The 10,688-nt window shown below is 42.5% G+C and overlaps 1 protein-coding gene across 1 annotated transcript; it reads left to right on the top strand.

Moving 5' to 3' along the window:
- The first annotated feature begins 591 nt into the window (after nt 1–591).
- LOC140476770 (uncharacterized) lies at nt 592–6,993 on the top strand. Its single transcript, XM_072569573.1, has 2 exons — nt 592–787; nt 5,935–6,993. Exons 1-2 carry the CDS (start codon nt 610–612, stop codon nt 6,951–6,953), a joined length of 1,197 nt encoding a protein of 398 aa, XP_072425674.1. The 5' UTR covers nt 592–609; the 3' UTR covers nt 6,954–6,993.
- The last annotated feature ends 3,695 nt before the right edge of the window (nt 6,994–10,688 follow it).

Below are 10,688 nucleotides of genomic sequence, written 5' to 3'. Positions count from 1 at the left end.
TTTGTCCTCAAGTCACTTTCACCACCCTCTCTCCAGGAGCTCAGATATGGTTACACTGACAGATTGCAAGTCCTCAATCCCTTCTGCTTGTTTGCACATTACTTCACTTCTTCAGTTTTTTTTTCTAACTGTCAAACACGAACGCAGACTATTTGGAGAAAATGTTTTGTTTTTTCCTCACATTAATTTAGTGTTCCAAGCTGCAGGTCTGAGATAAGCTGTAATTTTGATCTTCCAGTTAGCTGTCTATTAACCCTTTGATTCTTAGCTTTCATCCCCTAGCAAACTGAAGTCGCATTGGCATTTCTTGGAACTAAAGTACTTGCTAGAAAGTCTAATTACAACCCTCTCTGGATACTTCCTAGTTTTACTTTGGTATTAAAGGACCACCAAACAATATGAAAACGCTGACTTTTTCTCCAAAGCATGAGGGTTATTACAAGAAGTTAAAACATACATTGCCAATCAGATCACATCTAAAGTAGATAATATTACATTCGTGGATGGCATATTTCCAATTGATATAAGCTTTCCTTCTGTTATTTCAGGAGTCCAACAGTGATGATGATTCTTACCAAGGAGAATGCTGTTAGAGATTGGAATGAATTGATGGGACCTGCAGACCATGAGTTGGCAAAGGCATCTTTTCCAAATTCCCTTCGAGCTCAGTTTGACACAAGTATTTTACGAAATGGATTTCATAGTTCCCCCAATGTAAAACATGCAAGATACTGCATCAATTTATTTTTTGGAGATACAATCCTGGATTCATTTGGAGCTTCTCTAGGTAAATCCATGATATTTCCCAATTTCCAAGTCCAATCAAATAGAGATATTCAGCACGAAAACAGACACTTTTGTTCAAACTGTTTACACCAACCAAATATTCCAAACTAATCTACTCCCATTTGCCAGTACTTGGCCTTTCCTATTCATGTGCTCATCCAGAAGCCTTTTAAATGTTATAATTGTATCAGCCTCCCCCATTCCTCTAGCAGCTCATTCAATACACTCACCACACTTGGCATGAAAAAGCTGTCCCTTAGATCCCTTTTAAATCTTTCCCATCTGACCTTAACCTATGCCCTCATGCTTGTATTTTCAATTCAACTCCAAAGCAATGCGCAATCTAATTTCCACCCAACAGTGTAAGATTAAGAGTGGATTTTCTGAGGCGTGGCAATCCCACAGAGATTGTTACTTTGTCCCTTCTTTCTCCATGAAAGAAGGAAGTTCCAAATTTCTGAGATGAGGTTTCAATCAGTGATTCTTCAGAAATGCACAGCTGCACTTCCATTCTAACAGTCCTTTCATGGTGCAGAGTTGTTAAGGGAAGGTAAGCCATGGCAAGTTTAAAACCCATCCTTCTTGCAATTAAGGATAACATTCTTCTTTGCTTTACCACCTACTTTTTAAAATCATTTATGTGATGTGGTGGTTACTGGCTGGACCAGCATTTATTGCACATCTCTAGTTATCCTTGCAGGTGGTGGTGAATTGCCTTCTTGAAGCGCTATACCATTGGTGTAGGTAAACCCACAATGCCATTAGGGAGTAATTCCTGGATTTAGATCCATTAACACTGCTAGAACAGCAATATATTTCCAAGTCAGGGTGGTGAAAGCTTGGAGGGACTTATATGTAATGAGTTTGCATGTATGTGGTGCATTTGTTCTTCTTAGTGGTATTGGTCATAGGTTTGGAAGGTGCTGTCAAAGAAATCAGTGAATTCCTGCAGTGCATTTTGTAGACTCCTTGTTTGCTATGATCTGTTTGTACTTCTCACAAAACAAAGTTTTTCATTGCACTTAAGTACATGTGTGACTGTAACAAAGCAAATCAAATGGTATACCCTGCTACTACGGTACATTGGTAGTGGAGATTGTGAATGTTTGTGGCTGCAGTGCCATTCAAGCAGGTGACTTTATCCTGGATGATGTCTAGCTTCTTCCTGGTAAATGGTGAATAGGCTTTGGAGAGCCAGGAGCTGGGTTACTCACTGCAGGATTTGATTTTATGACCTGATTTTATAGCCACAGTCCAGTTCAGTTTCTGCTCAATGTTAACCCAGAATGTTGATAATAGGGATCTCAGTGATGGTAATGCCATTGATTGTCAAATAGAAATAGTTAGATTCTGTCTTGTTGGAGATATTCATTGAGCTTTTGTGTGACTCAAATGTGACTTGACATTTGTCAGTTCAAGCCTAAGTATTGTCCAGGTGGTGCTTTTGGACATGGACTGCTTTAGTATTTGAGGAGTTGTAAATGGGATTGAATATTGCCCGATCATCAGCAAATATCCCCATTTCTGCTTTTATGATGGAGTGAATACCATTGACGGAGCAGCTGAAAATGGTTGGGCTTAGAACACTATTCCAAAGAACTCCTACAGAGATATCCTGGACCTGAGATGACAGGCATCCAACCATCACAACCATCTTTCCTTGTGCCAGGTCTGATTCCAAGCAGTGAAAGGTTTCCCCTCGATTCCCACTGACTCTAGTTTTGCTAGAGCTCCTTGATGCCAAACTCAGTCAAATGCAACCTTGATGTCAAGGGCAGTCACTCTCACCATTTCTGGAATCAGGAGCTTCGTGATTTATGTGTTTCTGAAATGCATTGATTGACAAATGTCACTTAGAAAAAAAAGCCTCTAAAAAGTTCTTACAGTTTCAATTAGCTTTATAGTCTGTATTGGTTTGATTGTTGGGGCCATTCTGAATGTTTGGTGAGTTTGATAAACTTGTTATATCAGTAAGTGGTTATGTAGAATTTTTGATTAACAGTTTTAAGAAGTTATGAAACAATTATTTGTCTTTGATGTACTTGATGAATATTGTTACAAATGCTGGCTTATACAATACAACTTTTTAAACTTTCTCATTTTAAAGTGAAACAGAAATTCATGGAAATGGGATGGTAAGCTCATCCCAAACGTCTGTTTAGAGGTCCATGTGATCTGGTTCTTGTTCTGATTCTGGTTTGAAACCCAAACTGAAATGCATTCAAAATCAAGTGACAGTTTTCTGACATTGATCTTGAAAGTAAAAATTTTTTTTTAGCTGCAGAGACAGTGAATGAGACAAAGGAATTACTGTAGTGATGGAGAAGCAGTAGCTACTGTTGTAAAAAAGCAGGATACTTTTTGTTAACAACTATACAAAATGTTTGTAAAATTTGGTATTCTGTTCAAAAGGAGGGAACAGGATTGACAGGATTTTCAAAATTTAAAGGGCAAGGATTTCCCAAGATAGGTCTTACTGATAGAATGTAGTTATTTGAATACTCAGACTGATTGGAATAATTTTCATAGGTCATTATAGGATTTGACATGGCAAGGTATAGGGAAGTGATTTTGCTGGAAGCTGGGAGCACCTTGGAACTTAATCTTGTATTGCTATCAGAAGCACAGCACACAGCAAAAGGAAGTGAAAGAAAAATGGCAATTGAGTTAATTCATGTGGAAATATCTTTTCTTTAATTAGTTTCCTGTGAAGTCATGTTTGAGCTATGTGGATTATACTTAGTTTATCACAGTAAATGTCTTAAGGTATGAAATCTTGTCCTTCAATAATTTCTGTCAGTAGCTTGGAAATACATCCTTCTCAAGAAGTTTTTGATTTTTATGAGGATTGTAATAAATATTTGTTTTTACAACAGTTGGTTAAGTCAGGGCAATTTAGCTTTTTTGAATGGCTTTCTCATTGACAGTATTTTAACTGTTGACTGTTGGATTGAATGCTTTAATATTGTTAGAAGTTTAATTTATTCATGTCCTATACAAAGTGGTAGCTTCTGAGGTCTGCCCATATTCAGTACTGGGTAAGTGCCTCTGAAGTTGATACATGGGAGGGGCATGGAAAATCAAAGAACTTGGGAGTTTAAGCGGTTTTGGAGAGCGCGTGTAGTTCGAGTTGATGAGTGAGAATATGAATTTATGACATCCATAACTACAACTGGGCTGATGCCCCAGTGAATGGAGGCAGACTTTCTGCCTGCATACCACCCTACATGCCAGGACCAAAAATGTGGTTGGCAGAGACCATTTAAAGGAGACTGGTCTGCCAAGTTCTTAAGTTTCTAAACTTGACATCCCATCTTCTCCTTCAACATGCCCCCTTTTGTGGCCGCCTTACATCTTATTTATCTACCTATCTTTGTATCATCTACAAATGCAATCTGTTTAGTCACTTAATCCAAGTCATTAATAGAGATTGTAAGCAATTGAGGCCCCAATACTGATCCTTGTGGCACTCCATCTATTACAGTTTGCCAAGCTTAAGATGATTCATCTATCCCGGTTCTCGGTTTCCAGTTAGTTAACAAATTCTCTAAACATGTTAGTACATCACCTCTAACTCCATGAGTGTTTATTTTGTTCATTACCTTCTTAATTGCCTTTTGGGAAATTCAAATACACTACCCTCTAGTTCATCTTTTATGGACCAAGCCAGATCCCCTCAAAACATTTCAAGAAAGTAGCCCCAACCCAAACTTTGCCAGTTGCTTTAGGTAGATGTAAAGCGAATATTTCAGGAGCGATCCAGCTGGTGAAACACTTTATTTTAAACAAAACAGAATTTACTTACAACATTACCGAATGAAACATAAACAAAAGAGAACAGAATACAGAATAGCTTAATCAGAAAATCCAACAGATTACTCCAACTTAATGATGTTGTTCCAAGTACTTGCAACAATCCCCATAAACACCCCTTGTCACAAAAGGTAAAATCAAACACAGGGTTTTACAGGAGAGATGTCAGACAGAGGGAGCATCAGCATGGGCCTGCTTCTAAAACGCTAATGGAAAGAGTTTAGTTTCTGCAGTCAGACAACCTCCTAACCTACCCTAAGTAGTGCAAACCAAAGAAAGTCAGAGTTATTGTGTTGTAATCCAACATATGCAAAAGAAGACTGTGGGAACATGATAGGAAGACCACAGGAGGTTGCAAAAATGCACCACAAAATATTGTTTTTTTTTAAGGCATACACATCCAAAAATTACTTCTATACAATTTTGCTTCTAATCTTGCCTGCCTTATTCCAACATTAGTGCACTGAACTGCTTAGAGTATTCATCACTGTTATGGAATGTTTTCTGCAATGGTTTAATCCCTATATTGAAAATTTGCACTGTATAAATATGCTTTTAGCATAAAAGTGAATCATAACATACACTGAATTTGCTGAAACCCTGTAACTTCCCAATATATTTTAAGTAGAAATGCATGAGTCATAGAGTCATAGAGATGTACAGCATGGAAACAGACCCTTCAGTCCAACCTGTCCATAACGACCAGATATCCCACCCAATCTAGTCCTACCTGCCAGCACATGGCCCATATCCCTCCAAACCCTTCATATTCATATACACATCCAAATGTCTCTTAAGTGTTGCAATTGTACCAGCCTCCACCACTTCCTCTGGCAGCTCATTCCATACATGTACCACCCTCTGCGTGAAAAAGTTGCCCCTTAGGTCTCTTTTATATCTTTCCCCTCTCATCCTAAACCTATGCCTTCTAGTTCTGGACTCCCCAACCTCATTTGCCTATTTACCGTATCCATGCCCCTCATAATTTTGTAAACCACTATAAGGTCACCCCTCAGCCTCCGACGCTCCAGGGAAAACAGCCCCAGCCTGTTCAGCCTCTTCTTATAGCTCAAGTCCTCCAACCCTGGCAACATCCTTGTAAATCTTTTCTGAACCCTTTCAACTTCCACAACATCTTTCCGATAGGAAGGAGACCAGAATTGCACGCAATATTAACTCAAGAAGTTACAATAGATATTTAGCTATGTAAAAGTGAAGAAAACAGTTAAAAAAAAACCTCATGATAAATAAATCAAGCGAACAATAAATTGTACCAAATAAAGTGTAAATAATTTTTAATTCTAAATGTAATTATTAGTTTACTTACCTTTACAGAGGAGGAACAACCTGCTTCAGAATCTCCAAGTCCTGCAGCGAGTCCCACTGACGTTGAACCTTCTGACGTTGAACCTTCTGACATGGTGGATGTAGAAGGTCCCACTGGTGAACAAGAAATAACTGCTTCAGGTACTGCATTGGCAACTGGGGCTGAAAGTGTACCTTCTCCTAGTGAACCCCCTGATGCCACCACTGCAGGTGTATCTTCTCCAGGTGAAGCCTCTGGTGCTGGCATCGAAGGTACAATTGTTCCTGATGAACCTTCTGATGCTGGCACTGAAGATATTCCAGTCCCTGGTGGAATCCCTGAAGCTAGCACCCAAGAAATAACTGCTCCTTCTGATGTTCCTGATTCTGGCACTCAAGTACCTGCAGCTGAGGAAGCCCCTGATGCCAGCACTGAAGATGTACCTGCACCAGAAGAAGCCCCTGATGCCAGCACTGAAGATGTACCTGCACCTGAGGAAGCCCCTGATGCCAGTGCTGAAGATGTGCTTTCACCTGAGGAAGCCCCTGATGCCAGCACTGAAGATATGCCTTCACCTGAGGAAGCCCCTGATGCCAGTGCTGAAGATGTACCTGCACCTGAGGAAGCCCCTGATGCCAGCGCTGAAGATGCACCTGCACCAGAGGAACCCCCTGATGCCAGTGCTGAAGATCTACCTGCACCTGAGGAAGCCCCTGATGCCAGCACTGAAGATGCACCTGCACCTGAGGAAGCCCCTGATGCCAGTGCTGAAGATGCACCTGCACCTGAAGAAGCCCCTGATGCCAGCACTGAAGATGCACCTGCACCTGAAGAAGCCCCTGATGCCAGTGCTGAAGATGTGCCTTCACCTGAGGAAGCCCCTGATGCCAGCGCTGAAGATGCACCTGCACCTGAGGAAGCCCCTGATGCCAGTGCTGAAGATGCACCTGCACCTGAGGAAGCTCCTGATGCCAGCACTGAAGATGTACCTGCACCAGAGGAAGCCCCTGATGCCAGCACTGAAGATGTACCTCCCCCTGCCGAATGATAGTGTCCTAGAAATACCTGGTTCTGCCCTTATATCTTTTGTTGGCCCTTCAGATGTACTTGACGCAGTTTCTAGTGCGCATGCTGAAGCTGATGGCTGTTGAACTCGCTTTTACATGTAACTGCCTAAACAATGTAACTGCATCCTGACCTGACTGTCAATACAATTTCTGTCACGTCTAACTTGATCCTGGCTCTAAGGTGTAATACTTGTTTCGAGATCCTGTTATCTGTATCAAGTGAGATCACAGCATTAATCTTGAGTCTAGGAATTGCACTCTTGAGTGTTGCATTCTAGAAGGAAAGAAAGCAGACATAAGGCAACAAAACTACTAATGTAACAAATGGAAATAGTGAGAATGTAAAAACTAACTATTAAATTAAGCTTGTCAGATCAAATAAGCTTGTCAAATAACCAATTTTGAACTTCACTACCAGATCTGTGGTTCTCTGGAATATTAGTTACATTCAAAAAAAAGGCAATACATGATCAATAACATTCAACAATATATAATTTCATATTTTATTGCATTATCAAAAGTCTTCATTATTTGGAACCAGGTAAACATTCAATAAATATTGGTTTTGAGTTAGTCATTGTTGATTCAAATACTTTACTATGGGTAGGATAGTATCATACAATGATTAAACATTGTTGCATGACTCAATGGGAGGTGAATTTATGATTGCAACTGATGGGTTTCTAATTTGGTCACAATGTTGTTGGGGAGTTAAGAATCTCATTCCTTGCATATTTCCTTGAGATATTAATGACCTAGACTTGGATCTGCAGGACTTCAAAACTTGTGGATACCACGCCAGTATAAAACTGGAGCATCTTCAGTACTGGCATCGTGGGTATTAAAAAATTATAAATTGTGAAGAAGATAGTATTAATCTTCATATTAAAAAGAATGAGCTGGCATGTCCAATTTAGAGTTGACGTATGAAGTCATCCATGTTACAAATGATCACTTCCACCAGAGATGGTCCAAAATGATTTATCTCATGTGACCATCTACTGTTTAGTACATAAACAGGCAAATCTGTTGCGCAGGTTGAAGGGAGAATCATACTGGATAGGCAGCCAGGTAGTTCTCACCTTTGTAGTACATTCTGGAGTCAAAGGTTCAGACACCATATTCCACAGCCAGCTAGACACTTCTTCACTCATTCACTCACTCAAAGCAGTCCTCTGGAGAGGTTCACTAACTTAAATCATTTATATAAATGATTTAGATGTGAACATAGGAGGTATAGTTAGCAAATTTGCAGATGACACCAAAATTGGAGGTGTAGTGGACAGTGAAGAAGGTTAGGAGAAAGTGAGGGCTACAGATGCTGGAGACCAGAGTTGAAAAATGTGGTGCTGGAAAAACACAGCAGGCCGGGCAGCATCCGAGGAGCAGGAGAATCGACGTTTCGGGCATAAGCCCTTCTTCAGGAATGAGACTGGTGTGCCAACCGGGCTGAGATAAAAGGTAGGGGGGAGGGGCACTGGGAATACGAAAGGTGGAAGGAGGTGAGAGTGAGGGTGATAGGCCAGAGATGGGATGGGGGCAGAGAGGTCGGGAAGAAGATAGCAGGTCAAGAGGGCGGTGCTGAGTCCGGAGGTTGGGACTGAGATAAGGTGGGGGGGAGGGGAAATGAGGAAGCTGGAGAAATCTACATTCATCCCGTGTGGTTGGAGGGTTCCTAGGCAGAAGATGAGGCGCTCTTCCTCCAGGCGTCATGTGGTCAGGGTCTGGCGATGGAGGAGGCCAAGGACCTGCATGTCCTTGGCGGAGTGGGAGGGGGAGTTAAAGTGTTCAGCCATGGAGTAGTTGGGTTGGTTGGTGCGGGTGTCCCAGAGATGTTCCCTGAAATGTTCAGCAAGTAGACGGCCTGTCTCCCCAATGTAGTGGAGACCACATCAGGTGCAGTGGATACAGTAAATGATGTGTGTGGAGGTGCAGGTGAATTTGTGACAGATATGGAAGGATCCATTGGGGACTTGGAGGAAGGTGAGGGGGGAGGTATGGGCGCAAGTTTTGCACTTCTTGCGGTTGCAGGGGAAGGTGCTGGTAGTGGAGGTTGGGTTGGTGGTGGGTGTGGACCTGATGAGGGAGTTGCGGAGGGAGTGGTCTCTCCGGAACACTGATAGGGGTGGGGAGGGAAATATGTTCCTGGTGGTGGGGTCTGTTTGGAGGTGGCGGAAATGACAGAGGATGGTACGATGTATCCGGAGGTTGGAGGGATGAAAGGTGAGGACCAGTGGGGTTCTGTCCTGGTGGAGATTGAAGGGGTGGGGTTCAAGGGTGGAGGTGCGGGAAGTGGAGGAGATGCGGCGGAGAGCATCGTCGACCACGTCGGAGGGGAAATTGCGGTCTTTGAAGAAGGAGGCCATTTGGGTTGTTCGGAAGTGGAATTCGTCCTCCTGGGAGCAGATGCGGCGGAGGCGAAGGAATTGGGAATATGGGATGGCGTTTTTACAGGGGGCAGAGTGGGAGGAGGTGTAATCTAGGTAGCTGTGGGAGTCGGTCGTTTGTAGTAAATGTCTGTGTTGAGTCGGTCGCCCGAGATAGAAATGGAGAGGTCTAGGAAGGGGAGGGAGGAGTCTGAGACGGTCCAGGTAAATTTGAGGTCGGGGTGGAAGGTGTTAGTAAAGTGGGTGAACTATTCAGCCTCCTCGTGGGAGCACGAGGTAGCGCCAATACAATCATCGATGTAGCGGAGGAAAAGGTGGGGGGTGGTGCCAGTGTAGCTGCGTTGAAGAAGGTTACCTCAGATTACAATGGGATCTTGATCAGATGAGCCAATGGGCTGAGGAGTGTCAGGTGGAGTTTAATTGAGATAGATTTGAGGTGCTGCATTTTGGGAAAGCAAATCTTCACAGGACTTACACACTAAGGAGTGTTGCTGAACGAAGAGACCTTGGAGTGCAGGTTCATTGCTCCTTGAAAGTAGAGTCACAGGTAGATAGGATAGTGAAGAAGGCATTTGGTATGCTTTCCTTTATTGGTCAGAATATTGAGTATAGGAGTTGGGAGTTCATGTTGCGGCTGTACAGGATGTTGGTTATGCCACATTTGGGATACTGCATGCAGTTCTGGTCTCCTTCCTATCAGAAGGATGTTGTGAAACTTGAAAGGGTTCAGAAAAGATTGACAAGGTAGTTGCCAGGGTTGGAGGATTTGAGCTATCGGGAGAAGTTGAATGGGCTGGTGCTGTTTTCCCTGAAGCATCAGATGCTGGCTCTTCTCTATTATCTTTTGCATTTTGGGAAAGCAGATCTTAGCAGGACTTATACACTTAATGGTAAGGTCCTAGAGAGTGCTGCTGAACAAAGAGACCTTGGAGTGCGAGTTCATAGCTCCTTGAAAGTGGATAGTGAAGAAGGCGTTTGATATGTTTTCTTTTATTGGTCAGAGTATTGAGTACAGGAGTTGGGAGGTCATGTCGCGGCTGAACAGGATATTGGTTAGGCCACTGTTGGAATATTGCTTCCAATTCTGGTCTCCTTCCTATCGGAAAGATGTTGTGAAACATGAAAGAGTTCAGAAAAGATTTACAAGGATGTTGCCAGGGTTGGAGGATTTGAGCTACAGGGAGAGGTTGAATAGGCTGGGGCTGCTTTTCTTGGAGCGTCAGAGGCTGAGGGATGATCTTATAGAGGTAAAAACAATGACCGAAGATGCTGGAAACCAGATTCTGGATTAGAGGTGCTGGAAAAGCACAGCAGTTCAGGCAGCATCCG

This window comes from Chiloscyllium punctatum, chromosome 5, assembly GCF_047496795.1.
Source record: "Chiloscyllium punctatum isolate Juve2018m chromosome 5, sChiPun1.3, whole genome shotgun sequence".
Lineage (NCBI taxonomy): Eukaryota > Metazoa > Chordata > Chondrichthyes > Orectolobiformes > Hemiscylliidae > Chiloscyllium > Chiloscyllium punctatum.
This window is presented reverse-complemented; position numbering and strand designations above follow the sequence as displayed.

Excerpts from the sequence above, each read along its gene's own strand:
- LOC140476770 (XM_072569573.1), top strand. The coding sequence starts at position 610 with ATGGGACCTGCAGACCATGAGTTGGCAAAGGCATCTTTTCCAAATTCC. Across the intron at positions 788-5,934 it reads TTCATTTGGAGCTTCTCTAG|AGGAGGAACAACCTGCTTCA; the intron begins GTAAATCCATGA and ends TTACCTTTACAG.